The 25,507-nt window shown below is 36.8% G+C and overlaps 2 protein-coding genes across 4 annotated transcripts in view; one reads left to right on the forward strand and one right to left on the reverse strand.

Moving 5' to 3' along the window:
• Nucleotides 1-20,195, forward strand: part of LOC129793019 (sushi, von Willebrand factor type A, EGF and pentraxin domain-containing protein 1) — a 61,931-nt gene extending 41,736 nt beyond the window's left edge. Inside the window, exons 5-15 of one of the 2 annotated variants that reach the window (XM_055832544.1) lie at nucleotides 4,090-4,379; nucleotides 4,484-4,600; nucleotides 5,817-5,860; nucleotides 5,922-6,066; nucleotides 6,145-6,393; nucleotides 9,969-10,091; nucleotides 13,790-14,050; nucleotides 14,118-14,363; nucleotides 14,662-14,801; nucleotides 16,987-17,162; nucleotides 17,348-17,372. In XM_055832544.1, coding sequence (XP_055688519.1) covers nucleotides 4,090-4,379; nucleotides 4,484-4,600; nucleotides 5,817-5,860; nucleotides 5,922-6,066; nucleotides 6,145-6,393; nucleotides 9,969-10,091; nucleotides 13,790-14,050; nucleotides 14,118-14,363; nucleotides 14,662-14,801; nucleotides 16,987-17,157 — 1,786 coding nt within the window. In that variant the 3' untranslated portion in view covers nucleotides 17,158-17,162; nucleotides 17,348-17,372. Of the gene's footprint in view, nucleotides 1-4,089; nucleotides 4,380-4,483; nucleotides 4,601-5,816; nucleotides 5,861-5,921; nucleotides 6,067-6,144; nucleotides 6,394-9,968; nucleotides 10,092-13,789; nucleotides 14,051-14,117; nucleotides 14,364-14,661; nucleotides 14,802-16,986 lie in introns of both variants that reach the window. The other variant, XM_055832543.1, reaches the window with a different exon arrangement.
• The window catches only part of LOC129793018 (fibrillin-1), a 31,877-nt gene continuing 23,666 nt past the window's right edge, over nucleotides 17,297-25,507 (reverse strand). For both annotated transcript variants that reach the window (XM_055832542.1, XM_055832541.1), the window contains exons 9-15: nucleotides 24,727-25,470; nucleotides 24,244-24,657; nucleotides 23,566-24,175; nucleotides 22,726-23,027; nucleotides 22,328-22,458; nucleotides 20,201-20,414; nucleotides 17,297-17,798 (exon numbers count right to left, since the gene is read on the reverse strand). In XM_055832542.1, coding sequence (XP_055688517.1) covers nucleotides 17,731-17,798; nucleotides 20,201-20,414; nucleotides 22,328-22,458; nucleotides 22,726-23,027; nucleotides 23,566-24,175; nucleotides 24,244-24,657; nucleotides 24,727-25,470 — 2,483 coding nt within the window. In that variant the 3' untranslated portion in view covers nucleotides 17,297-17,730. The remainder of the gene's footprint in view (nucleotides 17,799-20,200; nucleotides 20,415-22,327; nucleotides 22,459-22,725; nucleotides 23,028-23,565; nucleotides 24,176-24,243; nucleotides 24,658-24,726; nucleotides 25,471-25,507) is intronic.

Genomic DNA, 25,507 nt, shown 5'->3' on the forward strand with positions numbered 1-25,507 from the left:
AAATTTTAAAATAATAATCAAAATAGAAATATATAGTTTTGTGTTTGATAAAGCTCTTCTGACGCTACTACAGTCGCCATTTTGAAAAACAAACAGATATTTTACTTAATTTCTTCGAATTCAAATGTTTTGAAGTCTTAAATATATTGAATTTACTCATTTTACGTTCGTAATTTTATTTTACTTACCAATAAGAATATTTGGATGGAGGCGCCAGGTTATACAATTTAACTCGATCTATTTACAAATCAGTTAAAATTTGAATGAAAAATTCTGATTATAACTATTTAACTGCAAAAATTCGTCAAAATTGCAATGAAGACGCCGAGTAAACATTTTTTTAAGATCGTTAAAACGTATTTTTTATGTTTTAACTTTAAGTCCTCCAAATAGCCCCAATTGAAAGTATTTGAAACACTTTTGACTAAAAATTACGTTAAAGTTCTGTCTCCATTATACTGATTAAATACATCTACAAGAAAGCTCCAAGAGTTCAATTAAAATTCATCAATAAAGTGGTCGAAGGAAAGTAATAATTAAATCATGATGACCACCTCTTTGAAGAAAAGCTCTAAAACGGAATTGTATGTACATAATTGAGTTATAAGTAAAAGTTCTCTTTTTCCTGCTAATAAATAATTAAAAAAAAAGGAACTTTGTGAGCATTCTTGTCCTCAATATTTAAATAAATGCAGCTCCTTTCATGCCAAGAATAAGTTTCAACAAGTTCCTTTTGCAAAGTGTGCTCCCTCATCAATGCTTGCGATGCAATATAATTAGTTAATTAAATGTTAATTAACTTTGAAATTTCTCCCTCAACGAGAATGTAATTATTGATGCTTAATGAAGCTTAAACAAACATTCCAGGCATTTGCTTAATTGCAATTATTTTATGTGAAACAAACATAGTGTTGTATGCAGCTTAAGCACAAGAACACTCCAAGTTGAGCTTTCTCTGCAAATTTCTCCCATGAAATCTCATCCAAAAATTGTTTGGGAATTTCGGAAGGAATATTTGTGTTGGTTTATGTTTGCCAAAAGCATATTGTCTCACCCCCTGTGGGTTAGAAAACCCCTCGCCCCAACCCTTTTTAGCTGTAAAAGCAATAATCCTCGAGAGTCTCAAAATGAGCTTTTGCTCTGACTTGCAGAAAGCACCGCGGTGAATGAATTCCATAGCAAAGTAAGTGGAAATATTGTCGTTTTCATTTCAACATTGTTCCGACTCCGAAATTGCACACACACTCCCGCATACAAGAACACATATCAACCCCAGGGAAGGGGGGGTGGGGAGAAATGGGATTTATTTGTGGGAAGAATGCCTTTGATGTACCGCCAAGTGTTGCACACAAAAGGCATTCCACACATCTCATCATTCTCCCCTAAAGGGGGTAGTCGCTCTTCTATACCAGCTCCAAGAGAGAGAAAGAGAGAGAGAGCGTCCTCAAACACCCCCGCATTGCAAATATTTCTTCATCTCAAACCAAAAAAAAATGCAAATATGGGAAAAAATCTCTTCGAAGCGAAATGGAATGCCGAAAAAAGAGGATTTAAAATGTTTCCATGTTGGATTTAGTGGAAAAGTTGGGCATGCTTTATCGCGTGGAAGCTCCCCAACTACATAGGCGAGAGATTTATTTGCAAGATGTCGAAAAATATTACCAAATGGTTGAGCTTTCTTCATGCTTCATTCACCAGGATTTTTCTTTCATTTTAAATGTCAAATATTGAAGAAAAATTATCCTAAAAGAAAGCTTAATAAAAGCTCTGAGAACAGCCTGTTTTCTACTAGAAATCTACAAACCGATATGAAAGGGTTAAAAATGCTTCAAATGTAAAATATTATTCGACACTGAGAGGATGGAAAATATAAAATTTCCTATTAAAATTCATTTCAATTGCCTCAAGTCTCGATATTCCCGGTATTTTCATCTCCAAATTAATTTGCAGTATAGGTGAAAATTAATTAATATAATGTGCTAGTCGAAGCATAAAGTTCTCAGATTAACTTTCCGTGCAATTGAGCTTTTTGGCTCTGAGAGGGGAAAATTTAATTGATCCTCGCTGTGGAAATTGATTCCCAGATAAATGCAATATGCTTTTTCGGGGGGGCTAAAAGCGGATTATTGCGCAAAATAATGAAACACAATATTCTGAAATAAATACCAAACCACCCCCACCTCCCCTATCCCGCTAAACTATCGGGCTTACTCTATGCCTCGTTAATTCGTTCTCCACCATTTGTGGGAGAGAAGTTTTTTTTATTTGAGGGATAAAACCGACAAACCTTAAAATTTTTAACCACCCTCACCCACAGAAAAAAGCCTCGGGAATAAATCATGGAGCTTTTTTGGTCAAATTGGGTAAAGCACATTCTGCACGTGCGGCGAGTAATCATGAAATGGTATTATCCTGGGGAAGTTATGTTGGTGCAAAACCCCAAAATGATGTGAATTATAAATGATTGAGTCCACATTGGGAGGACTCTTTGGGATAATTCACACGAGAGGTGGGTGGAAATCCCCTTCGCTGAATCATTTCTCATTTCACAATCTCACACCGCCTGAAGTGTGGCAGCTAATTCGCATTATTTACCATTTTCCCATCGAATAATTTCCACTTTGCAGCTTCCATTTTACCCCACAACTCCCCAAATGATGTTTCCTGTCTTGTCCAATTTATCTTAATGTGAATGAAATTCTCTTCCGCATCGGGGAAGATCGATAAATTCATCCCTCAATCGAAATTTATGTACCACCTCATGGGGTTGCTCTCTACTTATCAGATCATTCTTCTCAGCTTTTCAGGACTTCTCTGTCAATTTTTAATTCATTTTTTTGTGTGAAGAAAAATTCTAAATTTAATAGGAATTAAGGAAAATATTTTGGGGAACCTGGAGTAAAATGTCGAATTTTTGGGAGATAATTTTTCCCATTTTTCCTGATTCCTGATTATAGCTTTTTCGGGATACAACACTGTCTGATACAATTTCTTTCTATCTCAACGAGAAAATGCATTTTCAGCACACCATTTTGCCCCAACCCTGAGGTAAAATGGTGAATTACGGTTTTTTGTTCCCTAATCTTAATATAATGAAATTATTTTAGCAATGCACTATAATATCTATTGAGAATGAGAGATTTGTGTACCAATTAAAACTTTTATATTAATACAAAAAATACAAATAATAAAAAAAACGTTTAATTTACGAAATTTTCATTTTTAAATTTTTATTTAGTTTATAAAAATTGGTAATAGTGAGTGATCAAACATCCTAAATTGTAAAAAAATTGTGAAGGAAAATCATCGGAATAGCGGTCGGGAAAAGGGGGCAAGAAAAACGCAACTTTTTCTGCATTCAGCGACGTTTCGAATAGTTTGTATTGATCCTCAGGCTCTAGGAATACATAAATTTTACACAGTTGGATTACTAAGTTGTTAAACATTTTTTTTATAAAAAAAAAGTCTAAGAAAAAACTTCTACAAAATTCACAAAAATAGGAAAATTCTTTGACTCACTCTGCAGGCGTCACATTTCTTGTCATAAAGGGAATGCAGAAAAAGTTGCGTTTTTCTTACCCCCTTTTTCCGACCGCTATTCCGACGATTTTCCTTCACATCAACATTTACGGTCGTTAATTCTTATCTGAAAAAAAATTGTTTTTCAAAAATTAACCATTTTGCCCCAAGGGATACTTTTTACTATTAGTGTTCTATGGGGAAAATCGGAATTGTTTTTTTTTTTGGAAAATTCATATTAGATTCGTATTTTGCAATATAGTTACTTTATCTAAAAATTCATTTGGAACAAAAAAAATTCAGAGAATTTCGCCAAAACTTAATTTATAGTTGAGAGGTCAGAGTAACTTTGAGGTTCGAATTTGTTTTTCAAATAAAATCCAAAATATTGGATGAATTATTATGAAACTTTCTAGGCTTTAGGCAGGGGTTCAAAGTGCAACTACTGACAAAATTAGACAAATTAGTAGCCACTACTTTTTGAGATATGATTTTAATTGTTTTCACGTTCACCATTTTACCCCAGTTGCCCCTAAGTCAAATTGATTAAATTAATTTTCTCCCATACAGAAATGACGCTCTTGGCGCTGAAAATGCCTACCTGGAGGCACAATACCACTGCAGGGATGGCTTTGAAATGCACCTGGAAGCAAATGCATCCACGCGAATTTTCTGCCGTCACAGATCGTGGGTGGGACAACGACCTAAATGCCTACGCATTGAGACCACAGTGCTAGTGAAGCGTATTGAGAAGACGTGCGACCAAAAGGAATGTGATCAGTTGTGCTTTGTGGAGGACAATGGCAATGAGACGTGCTCCTGCTTCCGCGGCTTCCGAATGATCGACGGGGTGTGCCTGGGTAAGCTATATAGAAGAGAATATTTGGGTGTAGCTCCCAATGGGGATTGCAATTAGTAAAAGCCTGTCATTTTCCACCATCTCTCTCTCATCCACACATTTCAGACGTGAATGAGTGCACCGAGAGTGAGTCACCATGTGAATTCGAGTGCCACAACACGGCAGGTTCATTTCGATGCAAATGCCCCAAAGGACTTCGGTTGGAAGGGAACACCTGCGTGGGTGAGTTTGTGTTTGGATTAAGCAATTTATTTTGTAAATACTCGACATTTTGCTGCAGTTTTCCCTTCATCCCCTCGCCCTCTCTTCCCTCCGATATAGCGGAGTCAATTGCACAAAGCGAAGAACCAATCGGTACCTATATTTGGGGAATTTTCGTGTGTACCAATCAGAAGGGAGAAAATATTTGGGGTGGAAGGAATTATTAGAATTTCGACCATTGAAGCGATAAAATTTGAAATAATGATTCGATGTGATTTTCCTGACGTTCCTCGAAATGAAGTCAACGTGACTTTTGGAAAATTTTGAATTAACATTCCCACAACAACCCCAAAACAAATTCATATAGCTTCCATCTCTGTGTGTGGGTACCTCATTATCCGTAATATTTGGAAAATCGATCGTTGAATAGAATAACCACAGAGAAATGAATAAAATTGAAATGAAAATAAATGAGAAATGTAATTGAATTTGTAGAATAATTAATTTATTCATATCTTCTTTCATTAGTGTAGTGGGGGGGGGTTTGGGTGTCTGAACACCCACTTGAAAACACAGAAAGCTCAGACTTTTTTTTTCAGAAGTTTAAAGAAATAAATTTTATCATAAAAAGTAGATTTAATTAAATCTTTTCCTAATTTCTCAAAAAGAAAAGAAACGTCAAACTTATCGAAATGTTAAAAAAGAAACGTCAAAGTTAAAAAAAAATACGTGAGACCTTTAAAAAATATGTCAAACGTTTGTAAATAAATGTCAAAGACGTTTTTTAATCGATTTTCAAGTCAATAAAGTTGAAAAAAAATTCTAGAAATCTCATTAATAAGATTTCAGACTATGTCCTTGTTTTCCCTCCAATTTTGGTTTGAAAAGTAATATTTATTCCAAAGAGGAAAAATTTAGAAAACCATACTAATTCAAAGCTTATGTCTCAAAGGAATTTTTTTAATATTAAACGTTCCAAGAAAATGCAAAAAATTAAGAAGAAAATCAATAAAAGGTGTAAAATTTATTTATTTTTTAACGTCTTTTATACAGGAAAATATCGCATCAATTGCATGAAAATATCGATGAAACTGCATTTCTTTGGTCAAACTCAAGACATAAAATCAATTTTGAAAAATTATTAAATTACTAATAATCTGCAAAAATAGAATAATCTCTAATTTTATCTTAAACTCAACTGTCCTCAAAGGGTTAACATTAAACCTCCATGTTTCAGATGTAAATGAATGCCTCCTTCGGAATGGTCATGGCCCATGTCAGGTAAATAAATAAAAAATTATCTAAAAAACTCCTCAAAGCTCACCCAAAGCTTTCTTTCAAGGACTTTTGTCACAATACTCATGGATCGTGGTTCTGCAGTTGTCGTCCTGAAGCAAAATTAGCTGAAGATGGGCAAAGTTGTGAATTTTTAGATCAATGCACAATTAATAATGGAAATTGTTCCCACACCTGCCACTCTCTGATGGGTAAGGAGAAAGCTCTTAAAGTACTTTCGGCTAAAGCTTTAATTTTTCATTTATTTTTCATTGATTTTTGTGTGGCAGGAACGGCTTTCTGTGACTGCCCTGATGGTTGGAAGCTTGGAGATGATGCCAAAAATTGCCAGGATATCAATGAATGCGATGAAACGGAAGGAGAGGGAAGAGTTTGTGCATATGAGTGCGTGAATACCATCGGAAGTTATCAGTGTGTGGAAAATTTAAACAGCAATGAACCTCCGGAAGATACCCAAATCCTCATGACAACCTGCCCAGTGGGATTCACGTTCAATTCAGCCACGAGAGAGTGTGAAGGTGAGCTTAAAGCTTCATAGTTTTCATCCAAAAATGACTCTCTAACTTAGAGCCTTTATCTTGATAAAATTGCTATTTAAATATTTCAAAAGACACAAGTGAAGATAATTCCATGTGCAAAGATCTTAAATCCTTTGGCGTGCATGCTGTTGCATGAAAATTCTGCATTATTGCAGGTGAAGAGAAAATTTTCCCATGGAGAATCTCCCAAATTGCATTGATTTATCTGGGAAGCAAAATAATCCCCTCTGGAGTCTCTCCGGGCGATGAGAATTTGGGGGGGGGGGAAGAATAAAATTGCACCTCTGAAATCCTTTTGACGGGAAGCTTCCTGATTAAATGTGCAAAATTAACTAAAACGCACACAAGCTGCACCTCCTTAATATCCCTTCCAATTTGGAAAATTCTTCCTACAGCCCCTCCGGGGGTATAATCATACAGCTTGTATGCTGAAAGTATCATCCATTTATTTATGCGGCATATAGTCGTCCTCTGAGAGTAAAATTTTCTCCGCATTTCCCCGAAATATGCTTCGTGTTCAAAATATTAAAATATATATTTTAGTGAAATCTGTGAGAGCTTTTACGTCTGTACATATGCAAAAAGCTCCACTCTCTCTTTGAGGCGAATGGAATGAACACATTCCAATGCTCTACACCAACTACCCAAAATGCAAAATTCAAGAGAAATACAAACAGATTATCCAACTAGTGCAATTTTAATCATAGTTTTGGGGGGTAAATGTTTATTTTTTGCATCAGCAGAAATAATTGGGGACGATGAAAAACCAATATTTATTGGTCTTTTACTCAAACCGACACATGCAAAAATGAAAGTCAATCATAACGCGTCCAGTTATAAGAGTTGGTGTCCCACAACGTGTAGAAGTTTGTTTATGCGTTGGAATATTATTTGTGAGCAATATTAGTAGGCAAAGTTGATTTTTTTTTGTGAAATTCAGCAATTTGATGGATAAAAATGTCCATATCTCTGGTTTTATATGACCTACAGAAATTTCGTGACTAGTTTTGGAAAGCTATTGACATAAGCTATAATTTGATATATGTCTCAATGATTTTCAAGGTCACCTCTAGAACACAATATGGAGGATTTTTGTTTCACAAAATGAGTTTTTCGCATTTTTCGTCCTGAAGAAATGGTTCTAGAGGTTTCTGATGTTCTAGAAAGTTGTAGAGTTTTGAAAAACCTTTAATTTGATACTAAGATGAGCAAAATCGGTCAAGCAGTGCAGAAGATATGGCTCTTAGAACTTTTCAAATTCAAGAATTTTTCAAATGGCTATATCTTCTAAACGGCGACATAGATTTTCTTAATTTTCGGACTGGTGAAAGATATTGAGTCAGGCTACAACATATCAAAATTTAAAAGATTTGCCTAATGGGGATTCGGAGATATTGCCCCTTAAAGTTAGGCAATTTTTGTTTTTGATTTTAGCGCCTCTTGCGGATGTTTTTGAAACTTCGAATGTTCTAGACAGTTGTAGGGCTTCTCAATACCTTTCATTTGATACCAAGATGGTCAAAATCGGTCAAGCCGTTCTCGAGTTATATCGAAAAAACACTTTTTGCTTTAGGCCGCCATATTTGCTAAACCGCTTGACCGATTTTCAAGTATGTATTATCGATGAAAATGTCTCACTGAGCTTTACAACATACTAAAATTTCAGACCTCTAGCTGTAAGGGAAGTGGTTGACGGTAGTTCAAAATGGCGGATGGCGGCCATCTTGGATTTTGAAAATGCGAAAAAATGAAATTTTACACCCACATTTCTATAGAAAACTTCAAACCGGAAGTCTCTATCTCTTGCCGTTCGAAAGTTATAAGACAAAGTTTAGGCGACCGGCCGGCAGGCCGGCAGGCCGGCCGGCCGGATCAAAAATTTTCCACCACCATTTTCATAATGTGGGATGTCTAAAACGTGCTAATACCAAGTTTGAGCCCGATCTGAAGTGGTCGGTTTTTCCGACGATTACAATACTTGGTGTTGGCCACGAAGTGGAACACCAACTAATAATAAATGGAATATCATCATGGCTTTGCCAAAATGTTTTCATTGCTAATCCACCATGCCTTACGAGATTATAACGTCCAACAAAATTTACCTTTTATATCCCAAAATTTTCCAGCTCCAGGGGTTTTCCTCTCTTCACCACAAATTCATCAATTTGTTGGTATTACCGCACAATACACGATGGCGTACCAAATATTGCGAATTGTTGGAAGAACTCATTGCCCACAATTTGGGATCAAACTTTGTGGGGGCATATTTTGCATGAAGGTTCAAAATTTTCCTCTAAATGGAAGGGAGTTTATCTGAATGAAAATTTTCGGATTATTCGTCAAGATTCGGATTAATCGTTGAGAAGATTCAAACTATTCGTAAATATTCGGATTATTCGTCAAGTTTTGGATTAATTGTCAAGAAGTTTCGGACAGTTTGCCAAGACATAGACTATTCGTCGAGATCCGGATTATTCGTTATGATAGGATTTTCAAGAATTTAATAATTAGCACAGAAGATTCGGACTATTCATCAAAATTCGGATTATTCGTCAAGATTCAGATTATTTGTCATGATTAGAACTCTGCAAGATTCGGATTATTCGTCAAGAAGATTAAGATTATTGGTCAGGCAGATTAGAACTATTCATCAAGAAGTTTCTAACGATTCGAATTGTTCATCAATATTATAACTATATTCGTCAAGAATAGGAATATTATTCGTTAAGTTTCGGAGTATTCTATATGATTCTTCTCTTTGCTAAGATTCGGACGATTCGACAAAATAATCGAAATATTCGGCAGAAAAACACCCCTTGCTCTAAATTTTGCTTTTTTTATTAGAATTTATGGCCGCTTTTCCTCTTTTTTAATTCTAACGTCAACTATTTTCGTTACAGCTAGAGATTTAAAAGTTTTATATACATATTGGTGAGGTTCAATCAAAACTTAAAAACTATTTCAAAATCGATTAAGGCATTATTTAATCAATTTCAACGATTTATATACATTTAAAAAAAAGTCTACAAATATCTAGAATATTGAAATTCTTTCAAAATCTTCTTATAAAACTGATAAATCAAATTTCAACACACAGATAAATCCCCACGATGCGCTAAACAAACTTACATGACTGGAAAAGGCCTAACCATTGATATTTTTTGCATAGAGCCCAAAATATTGGTGAAAAATTGCCAAAACATGGACTCGACCTTTCGGCTACATACATACATTAATTCCCAAAGCTCGATAGATTTATTGTTGGACTTATTTAATAAAAGCTCCACCAAGCTGTGAAACATTCATCGTGAATGGATTGTTCATTCAACAGCTGATTTATTGGTACATTTTTTTTGGGGAACTGACCGAGCCATGAAGCGTCCAAAATGGTCAAAAGATGATTTATTCCCTTTATTTTCTGCTACTGCACAAAACTGCATTGCCCCCAAGTAAATTTATCTGCATCCCTGACAGCCCCTTCGTCACCCCAAGATGAACTTCCCCGTATATGTGTGTGATGTAGCTCTCTCTCATTAATCCAATCCACTTTGCAGACGTTGACGAATGTCGTGAGGACAATGGGGGGTGTCATCAAAAATGCACCAACACCATGGGGAGCTTTTACTGCTCGTGTCAGCCCAACTTTATTTTTGCCGACGACAAAATCACGTGCAGAGGTGAGGAATTTTTTTGTATCCCCATTCATGTGCTTAAATTGCAATTTGTACAATGTTTCGTGCCAATCATCCATGTGGAGAGCATCCCCAAAAGTTAAATTCCGGTATATAGCATAGAGGAATGTGTGTGTGGGAGGCAATTTGCTTTCAATTTCGATCGGAAGTATTTTGTCATATTTTGCAAATCCGCAATGGATTATTGAAAAGGGGACAAACCATAGAGCTGAAAATTGAATACAATGTAGTGAATTGGCTATTCGAGTGCGATATTTTAGTTCTTCAAAAGGGCTTTGAACATTTTATTCTATTTAGTGGAGAATTTTTATATAATTCTGGGAACAATTTTTTATTTAAAATTATTTTTATAATCTCTTCTGGACAATATTCTTTGATAGTTTTGATTTTTTTTAAATTAGAAAATTAATTTGAAATGTTTAAATTTAACTGAAAGCAGGTTATTTTCAGTAAAAAATTCATTTAAGAACGTTAATTCTTAGGGGAGACCGGGGTTAAAAAAGTCACTTAAGGGTTTAGAAAAAGCACAAAATATCATATTTCCCAAATAGATAAAGCAAAATGTATAGCTCATTTCTTTAGGAAATTTACTGCCCTACAACTCTTTCTCAGACCATTTTGTTCTATCTAGCTAGAAAATATGATATTTTAGGCTTTTTCCAAACCCTTAGGTGACTTTATTAGCCCCGGTCTCCCCTACTATTGTTTCATTAAAGAAAATTCCTTGAATTTCTGAAATTCCTTTCTAATCTAGAATATTACAAATTCAACTCAAGTTAGAATTACGTTCTTAAATGAATTTTTACTAAGAATAACCTACTTTCAGTTAAACTTAAACATCTAGAATATCATGCTAGTAAAAAAAATCTCTTTGGTTTTCTAGTTATCTGAATTTTCTGGCTAGAAAATCTTTTAATTTTCCTGAATTTCTTACTGTCCAGGCCAGAAAAGATAAAGAAATATTTAGTATTTCTGACTAGAAAATCAATTTCGTTTTTTTATCAACTAGAAAACTAAAAGATATTTTTAAGATTTCTGATATTCCTTTCTATTGATTGTTTAGATTCCTAGTTCCTAGCCAGAAAACTAACTAGGTTTATTCAGAATCCTTAATGTTTTCAGCTTGAAAATCAAAATCTTGGTTAGATTCTTTACGATCCTGACTTAGATCTTGACCAATTTTAAAACCAATTTTTATTATCCATAAAATTAAGTTTTGATCAGGATGTTTAAAGATTCATTAATCTTCTTCAAATTTCAACGAAAGGTTTTAGCAGCTAATTATTAGGTTAATACGGTTAATGAAATAAACTGAAAAACAAACTCTTTCAAATTAAGGGATTCTTACTGGAAGATTGCTTTGAAAAGAGCTTAAGAATTCTCTCCTGATTTCCTTGATCTTACCCTTTTCTTCTGCATCTTCGAATTCTTCTTCTCTCTAAGTTTCTAACAAGATCAAAATGAAACTCTAACCAATTCAACTAGTGCTCCTTCACATTCCCCCGCAGTAAGTTGGTCAACTGAAAATTCTTCGCACGGATAATTTAAATTTAATTTTCTCCATTCCCCTGGAAAGTTATCTAAACGGATCCCACCCCCATAGAATTCTCTTGCATTGCCTCAAGGAGTAGTTCTCGTTCTCCCTTTAAATAAATTTCTCTCCGAAAACTTTCTCCCAAAAACTTCGATATATTAACTTTGATGCACAAGGCAGTGCAGTCTTGCTAAAGAATTTCACTTTAAGTGAATTTCTTCGTCTCCTTCTATTTTAATTTCCACACTCCTCTGGAAAATTCCTCATGAGTTCCACGAGAGAGGGAAAGAGAGAGAATGAAAAGCGATGAGATATCCGGTGAAGGAATGTGGATGGGAATCATAACTCCTTGAGAAGTTCTGCACGTGTGTTTGGGTTTCATCGCCATACCTCCCCGCGTGAGGCTCATTATTGCAAAATTAGTTTAATTCCCCGTCCCTGAAATTTATTTCATTAAAACTTTTCTTCCTGGGTGCGTTGATAATGCCTCCTGGGCGTGGGTGTCACTTTCAAGTCCCCACCACCCCCACAGCTTCTCCTCAATGGCTCCCATGAAACTTTCACAACAATTGCAATTCATTGGCTTGACACGGAGTGTTTGGGAATTATTGGAATTCCTCACAAAATGTTCAATTTATGGGGTGATCAATCGCTCACCCTGACCCGGCTATGCTCCCAAGGATGCTGACTCTGATGGCTCTGGGGGCATTTAAATGTGCTCTAAATGTGCCTCCAGAGGTGCCAAAAGCCTCCATAGGGTGAACATTCCAGCACTTAAGGGGAGAATTTATTATTCAACATGTTTTATCGACTTTTTTTTTTCATCTCCTTTCTATCTTTTCTTTTCCTCAAAGAAATCTTGAGGAAAAATGTTGAAGCTTCTTGGAAAGCTCCCAGGCAGTTAATTATTTTATTTACCTAGCAATCAAAAGCTGCGCAAAATGTACATAATTCTTTGAATAAAAGCTCTCCTTTAATGTTTCTCTCTTGCATTCCCGGAAAATTGTTAAAATCAAACAGAAAAAGAACTTCAAATGAACAATTCCTGTCGAGTACAACTCTATTTTTCTGTTTACTTTCAAAGCCTTTCTGCTTTTTTTTCCAACTAACATTTTTCTAACAAAAAAATGTGCTAGTTTGTGGCACAAAGTCTACAGAGCCAAAAAAAAATGTACATAAAACATCCCCCGGCGTGGAACTGCAAATTTGAGGACACAAAAGCGACACCGACTGGACCAATTTGGGGGGAAAAATTGCATCCATTTGATTTTTTTTAGTTGGTATTCCACCATCATTGTTGCTAAATTGTTTTTCATGTAATCCTGGGTAAAAAAAAAAGTTTTAACAACATTTAGGGGTAAATTTGAGCATTTTAGGACATTTTAAATGTCCCAAAAGTTACTTTTTATTACACAGAATATAACGAAAGCATTTTAATTTAAAAAAAAAAGTTTTATTCAATTTTAATTTTTAATTATTTTATAAATTGTTTAGATTAGAAAAGTGTTAGAGAAGCGGGTTGGAATTTTCTAAAAATTTTAATAATATTAATAAGATTTTTGGGATGGAAAATAAGCTTTCATTTGAACCCGATATGATCCAAATCGGATCAGTAAAACCAGAGTTATGATAACTTTTCGCTAGAAAACTCCCACCATTTTGATTTATATAGATGGCGCTCTAAACAGTTCAACGGATCTATTAAGTATCGAGTTAAGAGATTCTTAAATAATTTTTAAATGAGTGTAATAAAAGCATTTTTGTCAAAACTTTCAAGAAAAATCTCGCTTTCAGTATTAATTTAAATTCTAAAAGTTTTTTTTTTTAAGAAAATTCAAAAACTTTAAATATTTTCTACTGCATTTCTTTTCAATTTTTAAATTCGTATTTAATTAAATTACTTGGACATTTTAAACAAACTTTTTAATAAAATTCCTCAAAAAATTAACAACTTTTGCAATTGAGCGAATAAATAAAATTCCAGCTCATTAATTTCGATTTAAAATGGGGGAATACCAGCTACAGCGTATAGCCTCAGCTTATTTGCTTGTCCCGTTTCCATTTGACTTCCTGGCGGGGAAAAGTTTTGCAATTAATATGGCTGACGCTGTGCATTTATTCAAAATGGTCACTCTTGTCTACCTTCCAGCACTCGAAGTGGGTAGCAGTGCCACCCTCGGCGTCTCTTGTCCGCCCCTCTTTCCACCACGACACGGCTACCTAGAGTGCAGTCGCTCTGGGGATGGGAGAAGCGACACGGAGGATGTTCAGGAGACGACACGAGTTACAAATTCCCCCGGAAGCGTCTGCATTCTACGCTGTCCAGGTGGATTTCGGGTCTCCGGGAGATTTTCCGTGGAATGCAATGATCAGGGTAGCTGGAGCGGGGACCAGGATGGCGTGTGCATCAGTAAGTTAATTAACCGAGTAGCCACAAGGGCGGTGAGGGTGATGCGAGGTGATGTGTCTCATTGCAGAATATCCAGCACCACATCTCATCTGTCCACCTGATATGCTGGTGGAAGTTCCTCCAGGGGATGATGCAGCCACAGTTGAGGTAACTCCGAGAACAGACACATCTGTTGTGGAGAGCCTTCCCGGCTGGGTGCTGGCACAGAGCGGGAAATTGCGCCTTCACGTTGGTACCATCAACATCACGTACATCGCTAGGCATCCCATATCGCGCATTTCCGTCTCCTGCAGTTTTTCCGTCACTGTTCTCGGTGAGTTCACCGCCAAAATGCTCCTATACCCCTAATTAAATTAAACCATGCATAAATGTTTATTTTCTGCCGGGAAATCCTCTGTTTAATCCCCTCCAGAGTTGATATTTCAAGCTTTTCATGTAAATAATTTTATTTCTATTTTTTTGAAAATTCTTTTTATGCTAAAATTATGTATAAATTACCTATAAAACCGTTAAAAAAAACTTTAAAAGAAAATCAAAGAACTTTTCGGGAAAATCTATAAAATCAGTGTGATTCCCCAACTCTGCTGCTGACCCCCGTGATCCTTTTACAGACGGACAACCACCCTCTGTGACATCCTGTCCAGCAGCACAGAGGCACATGCTGGACGACAACTCGAGCAGCATCCCCGTTACATGGTCAGAACCATCTTTCGCGGACAACGTCAACGTGTCAGATGTCACGAGAACAAATGTAAGAGAACAAGAGAATATCCGCCCACCCCAAGAGACCAGCCCATCCCTTTGTACTTGCCACGCTTCCCCAGCCACCCACACCCAGCCCATAATTAATTGCATCGTTCAGTATGAATAATTTCAAACCCAACCATGAGAAATCAGGAGGGAAGGAATAGGAGGGAAGGATTCTCAGTCATTTTTCATGCCCATTTATTGCTGAAGGAATATTAAAAATTCCCTTACAGAATTAAAGATAAGGGTTGGGGGATGAAAGGCTCAATAAAACGTAGAATTTTTAATTAAAAATACCTTTAAAAAAAAACAATGTTTGGGTTTGATTTGAAGAATATAGTCAAAAATCGGATCAGAGTACGTTTCAAAACGGATAATTAACAAAAATAACGAAAAAATGGTTAACGAACACTTGAAAAAATGCTTAAACCGGTTAAACCAACAAACGAAAAACGGTTAAACTGTCCAACGAAAAAAACTTCAAATAATAAAAGAATAAACGGAAAACGGTCAAATAAATAAACGGAAAACGGTCAAATAAATAAACGAAGAAAATATAATTGTTTACAATAAATGAACTTGCGGACAAACGAATTAACGAATATCGGAGAAATGAATAAACGAACAAACGTTCGAAAAAAGAAGAGGATAGATTAGAAATAAAGCATAAACGAATTAAAAGATTTAAAAAATTAACGGAAGAACCGATTTATGTATAACGACGAACAAAAAAATCGAAAATGTATGTAAGTTTAAAAAAAAACTAGCAGACAACGAAAAAAATTAACAACGAATATCGCACTGACCTACATGAATAAAAGGATAAAATAACTAAACAGACAACTTGATTTAAAAACAACGAACAAACGAATAAATAAACGGACAAATCGTTAAAAAACAAACAAAGTAAAAATCCAACGAATAAATTAACGAAAAAACGAGAACGAATAAGGAATCAAACGGATGAAATAAACAAAATAAATGGAAAAAAAGGAATAACCAAGAAAACGGACTAAGCTAATTAACGGATAAACGAGTAAAAAAATAACGAAAAATAATTTAAAAATCTCAAAATCGTTACAATTCTATATTTTGTTCTTCAATTAACTAACAGAAATTGTCTCCCTGGTTTAATTTACTCTAAAAAATTCTACAAAAACTATAACAAAATATTTTCAAAATTTAATGGATGGATCCTTTGAAAAATTATTGCAACAATTCCACCCACTGTGAAACATGCAATAAAAGCGCTTTAATTCATTTCTATCATATTGGATTGTATCCTAAAAATATCGTGCAGTTATTACGCGATCTATTCTCTCAATTAACAAGCAAATTTATATTGCAATTAAGTGTAAATTATACATAGCATATTGCATTCCCATTTCTCACGGTGTATATGATATTCCCCCACTCATTAAATAATGACTTTATGTTGTTATGGAGTTTCATAACGATTTTAATGTTCCATGGCTCGATAATCCCGGCAATGCCCGAGATAGCATCGATTTTAGGAGAGGAAATTTCTCTCTATGTGGCCTGAATTAAAATTTATTGTCAGCTTTGTACCTACCCCCCTCTTATTCTCGAATTACACCCATATTTAGTAGTCATTGAGCTATTAAAATTTAATATTAAATGCTCCCCCCCTCTATGCATAAGCTTTTTGGGGAGAGCTTTTGCTTCTCATTCCCTTTTAAGTCATTGCTTTTTAGGTATTTAGTACGGCAATCAAATGGACAAATGTTTAACTTTTCAAGTATCAATTTGTTGTTTGGGTGGACACGGAAGGGGGTGGGTGCGGTGGGAGGGTTTTTCAGTCTATTAGGGGTTTGGGAACGTCTTTAATGTTTTACGTACTTTTGTGAAGAAGCAGGTGATTAGAAATTCGCAGAAGTCACCGAGATCGTCTTATTAAATCTCCCCCAGGAGCAACATATTGACCATAAAAGCTCCAGCTCGTTATTCTGCGAAGAAGAGTGGGCTGGGGGAAGAGATTTTGAAGCCAAAGGCATGTAAATTGCCAAAGATTATCCCTCCTAACGATGCAAATTTATTCCAAAATGGGGATCCCAACAGGGGGTGAGGCTACTGCTGGCTCGCACTTGTTGGCTCAAAGTTCTTTAGGGGAAAACTGTGCTGCGGTGTACTTACTGTGGTGCACTCGTTGTGCCTACCTCTCTTTGCAGATTCCTGGAAATTTCTTCGGCGTTGGCAGCCATTTGGTGACCTACACAGCTCACGATAAAGCAGGTTGGAGCACAAAATGCAGCTTCAAAATTGTCATTGTGAGCTCAATGAGGCGCCTCCAGCAGCAATTTGTACGCTCGCAACTCCCCAAGTACCACGAACTGTACTGAGAAAAGTGAGTGTGCGATAGTTTGTTCAAACCTATGTGATAGATTAAAATCTCCATCTCATCCTCCCTCCCCCATGCGCGCCATTTCTTCATGCAAAACATGTACAAAAAAAAGAATAAGAAAGAAAAAAACAATGCTGTATCATTCATTAGTAACTTTTATTCACAAATTCATATCCCTTCTTTCACAGAGAGAGAAAATAAATGAAGAAAAAAATGAAGAAAAGAAGAAATTTTCAACTCCAATAAGATGAAAAAAAAATGAGTATTTTGCTCTTTTTTTTAGTTTCTTTTTTCTTCCTCCCCAAATTAGAGATAAAAGAAATTTAACTACTAAAATAAATGATAGAAATATAGATTAATTAGATAAGGTATGATGTGGCACCTGCTGCAAAAGAAGAACTCGTGAGTTAAGGATATATTCGTATATATAGTAATAAAAACATGGCTAAGAGTGTGCGCGTAATTGCCAAAAAAAAAGATAAATTCATTGTAAAATGCAATATCAATGAGAACTCATTGCGGAGGTAGATATTTTTGCCAGCAGAAGCTTTATCTCAAGAATATTTGCCCCTCAATTCCATCTTCCATGCTGGAAATGGGTGTGAGGAAAAGCCCAGCGATGGTAGTGCCGGAAAGGACCTAAAAGAAAAACAAAGAAAATGTGAAAAATCCATTTAAATACTTCCAAGAAATCTATTAATAATTCAGCAAAATAAATCAGAAATGTTCTTTTTTTTATTTCGTACAGTAAAGTGGGGTGAATAGGAGCAAAACAGGGTTGATTTATTGCAAATTTTGAGGAAGAACTTGAAATTGAGATGGAGGCGCCTGGTAATTACTGACGCGTCCACTAAACATAAAAATTAGCTTGAAATGGTTGGCTAAAAATCAGCTAAAATTCAGGATAAGAAACACCTGGTTCTACCTGGCGCCTCCACTGTAGTTCTAAATTAGCTCGCAGAATCCAAATAGAAGAGCCAAGAACAACCAGGCGCCTCCATTTGGCTTAAAAATGAAATTGACAAAGTGATGAAGACGTTTAGTTTTCAATTTTGAATACAAATTAGCTGTTGGATTAAGATGGAGGCGCCTAGTTCTTCTCAGCGTTCTCAAATTTAGTTCTAAAGCAGTTCTAAATTAAACCAGATTACCCGGCGTTTCCACTACAATTCAAAATTTTCTCAAAATTCATATGGAAACGCCTAATTTTCAGTTTAAGGTGAAAATTAGCATGAAATTGCAGGTATGCTAAGCTCTAGTATCACCAGGCGCCTCCATATTATTTAAAAATAAGTTCTAAATCAATATGGAGACGACTATTGCTCAATTTTTTATTCTAAATTGATGAAAGAGCATTTGAATTTACCCGGCCCCTTAATTTGAGCTAAAACTGAACTCTAGATCAAGATTGAGTGGCGCTTAGTACTCAATTTCAGTTCTAAATCTGTACTAAATTGAAGTGGAAGCGCCTGAGTTCTACCCGGCGCCTTCAATTGAGCTAAAACTGAGCTTTAACTCAAGATGAAGACTTTTGGTTCTAAATTTTTGTTCTAAATCTGTTCTAAATTCAATTCGAAGCCCCCAATTCTTCCGGATGCCTTCTTTTTAATCAAATTCAGTGCTAATTTAAACCTTCAGAATAAATAGGTATTTTATTTTACTAATTAAATTAAATTTTAAATTTATTTTGAAACTGATTAAAAGTATTTTTAGCTTATTAAATAAAACATATCACAATAATTCATTAATTTTTAATGAATTCCAATAACTTAATTTATTTAAAGAAAAAAAATTTTTCTCTTGAATTTCTGCCAAATAGCACAAATCGTTTGGCCTCCCAAAAATACATTTTAGCTACTTATTTATTAACCCCTTTTGCATGCAAAACTTTCATTTTTTATGATCTCTGCAAAACGGTGCAAGAAAAAAGGTGCAGGCAATGAGTTTCACATCATCCCCGCGCAAAAAAAGGAAGAAATTGTTTAAGAAATTCTCATCTTGCTTGATAAATTGGTCCATTTTTTGTACTTCCGCGCATGCAAAAGTTTCACAAACTTTCCCTCCGCTTTGAGGGGCAGGGAGACTACCCTCAGACACGCTCTTGCTGGGCTTACAACTTGCTAAACAATTGATATTCAGCGAGTGTCGGTGCATTTGTTGAATTTTTTTTATTCACAAAACTCGCTTCTTGTGCTGTGGGAAGAGGGGGGGAGCATTTTCACCCCGCGCGTACCCTCGTTGAACTTTTTCATCATCACATGAAAGTTGGCAGGCGATTAAGTAATTAAAATTTAAGATCTTCGGTAATTGTGCAAAAATGCAGATTTTTCACTTTACCCACGAACTTTCTGGGAAAGTGTTTTGCATTTCCCTCTCCCCTCCCCCCTCTTTCCATGCAGCTTTTCCTTTTTTCTTCTCAATTTTTTTTTCTTTTGAATCGTGGAGTGAAAGTTCCCACGCTCTTTGGGGCCGGGGTTGGGTGGATTCGATTAAAAAGGGGTTGTGGGTGGAGGGGAGAATGTGCACCAATCGCTGCTAAAGCTTCTCCTAAAAGGACAATAAACTATTAAGAGGAGAGAAGAAAAAGCTTTCCCGGAAAACTTACAGAAATTCTTTGGGGAATCTAAAGTGGAGTTTTCTGCCTCCGAATGAGTTTTGAAAGGAATTTTTATGTTCAAAGAGTGGGAATAATTGTGGAGAAATTCTTGTTTTTCAATAGTTCCAAAAGGGGGTTGTCATTGAGGCTATTAACGTACCAAGATTGCAATTTGTTTAAGAATATTTTAAGAAAGAAAATTTAAAATGATTTTTAAGGGAAATAAGGAATTTTTAACTTTCTTCTTTAAGAGAATCGACTCCAAAATTTTGAAATTCCCACCAAAATTTCACCGTTGAAAGCTCTGAAAATTCAGTTAATTTTTGAAATTTAACCGACAACCCCCTGGCTATAATTTATGTGCGTGAAAGAAGGGTGTGACCCATTTAATGTAAAATTGTCTAGAAGGAAAATAAAGACACCTTTTTGGATAAAAGAAACTCACTTTGTATTTGATGGGGCCACACGCCGATCCCTGGCACGTGGTACCGCCTAACTGGGATCCTCTGCGGTATTGGTTGCTGCGGTAGCTGCTGCTGTGGCAGCTGTTGCTGCGGCAACTGCTGCTGCTGCGTTGCCCCCTGTAGCTGCTGCGGCTTCCGGTGGACATTGTAGCGAATGAGGATATTCTTGACGTAGCATCCAGGTGGGAGGTGTAGCTGATGAACGGGAAAGTGGAAATCTATCGTTACACACTGGATCGCGTGTGTGGGTGTGGCGATCACGACAACGCGATTGTGACGGAGTGGTGACAAATGGGCACACAAAGCTGATGATGTTCCATGACGTACCAATGTACTATGAAGCTGTGGGGTGAAGATAGGCAAAAGCACGCTCTGGTTTGTCACAAATCCATTACGTCTGAGCGCTTCTCCGTGGACCACTTGCGACATTTCCAGGGGAGTAAATGCGTCAGCGAGAGAAAAAGCTCCGTCTTTGTACAGCAAAAGCTCTCGCACAAATTGTCTTTTAGATGTATTTTTTTTAATTTTGAAAAGCTTCCTTTGTTGGAATTAAATGCTTCGAGAAAAGCTTGAAAGCTCTTGGCAAATTATGGGTAAGTATGTTTGGCATGTTTTGTTAAAATGAAGAAAGCAAAGAAGATCAAAAAATCTCCTTAAAAATAATTTACTTAATTAGAAGCGAGAGGAGTTTATCTGGCGAATATTTGGTAGGTAATCATTGCAAAATATTTCTGGTTAAATTTTAAATAATTCATAGAGGAGAGTGGGGCAAAAAAGATACTTAAGTGATAAAAAAAAGCTCAAAATATCATATTTTCCAAACAGATAAAGCAAAATGTAATAGCTCATTTCTTTAAGATATTTATTGCCCTACAACTCTTTCTCAAACCCTTAAGTTTTTTTCAAACCCTTAACTGACTCTTTTTGCCCCACTCTCCCCGAAATATTTTTAATTTAATATGTTTCCACAAAATATTAGTAAATTATTTCACAAATATTCCGAATATTTATCATAAAACACGAATATCCGTTTATTTTTCATTCAGATAAACCCCCTTTGATTTTTAAAATTATTCATTACTAGTTTTCACATAATTTTTAATCTAGAAATATCCTTCTAATTTTTGCTAGAAAAAAAATTAATTTTCCCTACAAACTAACAGATTTTCTCTTTCCTATTAAAACCTTAATAAAAAATTGTAGCAAAAGAAGTGAAATTAAATCTCACATAGAGAATTTTTCAATGAAGAGAATATTTTTTAGCAACATAAAAAGCATAAAAACGTCCCGTATAAAATGTCGTAAACAGTGAAAAAGTATTAAATAAATAAAAAAAATGGATATATTTCGCAAATAGTCGGGAAAATATGTACGTGATGAATGCTATGTGTGGTGAATTTGCGTCTAACAAACAAACAGTCGGGTATGAGATGAGTTTCAAGCGTGAAATTGGCATATAGTTGCAATCACAAAATAATTCCCAATTGCGACTGTTGCTATGTATATTTGTGTGTATATAAATTGGAAGCTTAAAGCTTCATGATGAGGAAAATCCGTTCTGTTTTAGGGAATAAAAGCTCTATGGAGGAATCTCATGGGGAACAAAATGTTGTGTGCAAAATGATAGAAGTACGGTGATTTACGAGCAATTGAGGATGTTTAGCACGGCAGCAAAGTTCGACTTGGAAGTTCGACGGAGCAACACAGAGTGCATCAGATGCGGGCGACGACACCAACGCCGGGATGTTGGGGAAAAGTAAAAGACGTGATGTGTAAAATGTAATCGGAACACATTGAGGAATTATTGCTCCAAAAAAAACAGTATACACGAATAACACAGAAAACTTACCAAAAAAAAACTTCAAAATATTCTTATGGAGTAAAGAAATGCAAAGAGTAAAAAAAAAAGTGTTGAGAAATGAAGAAGTCGGAGAAGAAAGTATGGCAGCGTGGTCTTTGTTGAACAGAGAGAGAGAGGGAGACCAAAAGCTCGGAAGGCGTTATCGCAAAAGCCAGTGATAAATGTCAATGAAATGCTTCGGTGGATCGATGTGGGCACTTTTGGAATGATGTCGAAGATGGTGATAAAAGATTCGGACTCTACTTACGGGGTAGTTTGTATCAATTCTCACCGCAGCCTTCCCTGGGCAAACCAGGAAAGACTCATGATTGTCCAGAAGCTTTGAAGTTCTCTCAGATGGGATGAACTGAACTGCCTTCGGGGCTTCTGAGACAGGCTCTACGGAATTTAAAAAAAAAACCCTAAATTAACGTCTACCTCCAAACCCATTCCAACTGTTTTCCTGCTGTTTGAGAAACTGATAAAAAATATTATTTGAAATAGGCGCGCACTCGAAACGGGATAATCATGGTGGTGAATTCGAGTGGTGAAAACAAGGAATGTGGGGAAAAGGACAGATTTGGCGGCAAAAATGACAAATCGGATTTAGAAGGCAAGGTGTACGGATATAAACGTGCTTGCTCCGTAATAAAGTGTAGTACCTACCTTTTACAACAATTCTGAAGCTGCACTTGGAGCTCATGCCTTCAAAATCAGTTGCAACGTACGTGACAAAGTGAACACCAGGAGCAAATCTCTCTCCTGGTTGTCTGGACTTATAGATCTGCTTTAGGTGGCTGTGGGAGGAAAATGTAGGCTCTTTCCAAAAGACAGCCTTGAAGGTTTCTCCCTCCTCAAGCTGAACTGCAATACTTTCAGGGCAGAAAGTTACTTCTGGCGGCTGCTGCTCCTTCACGGTAACCTTCATACGACAGATCTCATTGAGGTTTGCATTTGGACTACGTGCTCTGAAATGAAAAGTTGTGAAGAGTTCAAAAGCCGTCTAGTTGGGAACCTTTCTTGAAAGATCAGACAGATTTTTACAGAATGAGCAATTCTTTTTAGATCAGGAAGTTTCTGATATAACAGACATTTTTTGATTAAGCAGACTGATCCTGATAGATCAGACGGTTCTTGACAGAGTAGACAACTATCTATTCCTGAAAGTCCAGATGGTTTTTGACAGAGCAGGCTATTCCTGATAAAGCAGACAGAACCTGATAGAGCATAGTCTTTCTTCAAAACTTCAAAATTGAATTCAAAATGTTGGAGCCATAACTGTCCTAGATGAATCCTACTTTTCTGACCAAGTTTCTGACATTTTAGTACCTAATAGCTTCTAAGTTACTAATGAGCTCTCTTTTGACACAAAAGTCTGAAGAAAATAAAGAACAGCCAGTAAATACCCCAAAATTCCGATCTAGCTGCTAAACAGACTTATATCATACCTTAAAAATTGATATGAAGACATAAGTTAACAAACTAAATCTTACAACATAAAGTTACCTGAAAGTAATTTCCGTAACACCAAGTGGAACTGTTCCCTCGAGGTGTTTTGCCCATTCTGGATGCGTATCAACGTACTTCCACCAGTCAACGTTAGTCTGTGGTCTCTGGAGACGAATATTGAAGGCAGTTTGACCTTTTGGAGCCACAACAGTCACATCTTCGGGGCACCGGATAAAAGGCCGAACAATTTCAACGCGATTCTCAGCTTCCAGAGCTGAAACGCACGTTAATTCCCCACTAGGAGTCCAGTTCTGTTGTGCATCACACAGTGCTGAACGCTTCCCGGCTGGCTTGAATCCTGGGAAGCAGTGTATGAGGCAACGATCTCCTGTTGCAGAGCCGTTTAGCATGCAAGACGTTGGGAAGATTGTGCCGAATTGTGGTCGTGGAAGTCGTGGACAGGCACGCGGAACACAGGTTGGTTCTTCAGCATCCCACATGCCGGTTCCATTGCACGTACGAACAGACGCCCCATCGAGTTTGTAGCCCTTCTGGCACCAAATACTGCAACGAGTGCGGTAGAAATATTGCGTAGGATGGCGTGAACGAGAGCAGCGCATTTCTCCATACTGAGGAGCCTTAATTGGTGGACAGAGGTCTCTTATTTCTGCCAAACAATAAAGATTTTTTTTTATTTCTGAAACTTTGGATTTTTCTTTGACCTTCTGTACTCACCTAAACAAGACTTCCTATCGCGATCGAGCTTGAAGCCAATCCTGCAGGAACAGGTAGGTTCTCCACGATCGTTCACATCGCAGTAATGACCACAACCAGCCGAATCGCAAGGATTAAGTGATCGGCAGGTGTGATTGTCGGCTGAGAGTTCAAACCCAGGACGACAGAGGCAGCTGTATGATCCTGCAGAGTTAACACAGGCTCCATTGGATGAATCACATCCTCCGCGTGTTGGTGATGCACACTCATCCACATCCCGGCAAGTTTTACCATCAGATCCCAATTCAAAGCCACCTGGGCAGGAGCAAAAGATAACGCCGGAGTGAGAATTGCACTGATGTGAACAACCTCCGTTATCCTGAGCACAGGGATCAGCGGAAGTACAAGTTAAGCCATCAGAATGAAGCTCCTGACCTACAAAATTAAATAAATATGTTAATAACGGTTCAGTTTAAACTTGAAAAATCCCTGAAGAAGATTTACCTTCAGGACAAACACATTTGTAGCTTCCGAGAGTATTAACACAGCGCAGGGATCCACAAGGATTCTCTCCTAAGCATTCATCCTGATCCAAACAGGTTGCCCCATCTTCTGCAAGTTCAAATCCAGCAGGGCAGACACACTGATACCCACCTTCAGTATTCCTGCATCCGTGTGTGCAGGAAACACTCCCTGAAGCACATTCATCAACATCCAAACACCTCTGATGCTTCTCTGTGTATCCTGCGGGGCAATCACACCGGAAGGAGTGACTTCCTGAGTAATCTTCAACAGGGAAACAACGTCCAGGATGACAAGCTGCGTGCCCAGAACAGGGATCAACTGTCTCAATACAAGTTTTCTGGTCACCACTCAGGGAGAATCCAGGAGGACATTGGCAGGTGTAATGCCCATCACCATTGTCGATGCAACTGTGAGAACATAAAGTTTTCCCTGAAGCTGCGAGATCTGCACAGGAGTCCTTCACACATGTCCTTCTATCGTAGTCAAGGTGATAATCTTCAGGACACAGACAAGCAAAGGATCCGGGAGTATTTTCACAGAGATGCGAGCAGAGAACGGAAGATCCTTCACTTCCTTGTCCGTAGATTTCGCACTCGTTGATGTCGTTGCAGGTCTTCTCGTCTGCTCCCATCTCATACCCAGGTGGGCAGTAACATTCAAACCCTCCGTGAACGTTTTTGCAGAAATCACAACCTGTGTGTGACTCCTGACACTCATCGATGTCTAGAAAGGAGTCCATCTGTTGATTCATTTTTTTTAG

Source organism: Lutzomyia longipalpis, chromosome 3 (genome assembly GCF_024334085.1).
Source record: "Lutzomyia longipalpis isolate SR_M1_2022 chromosome 3, ASM2433408v1".
NCBI classification, from domain to species: domain Eukaryota; kingdom Metazoa; phylum Arthropoda; class Insecta; order Diptera; family Psychodidae; genus Lutzomyia; species Lutzomyia longipalpis.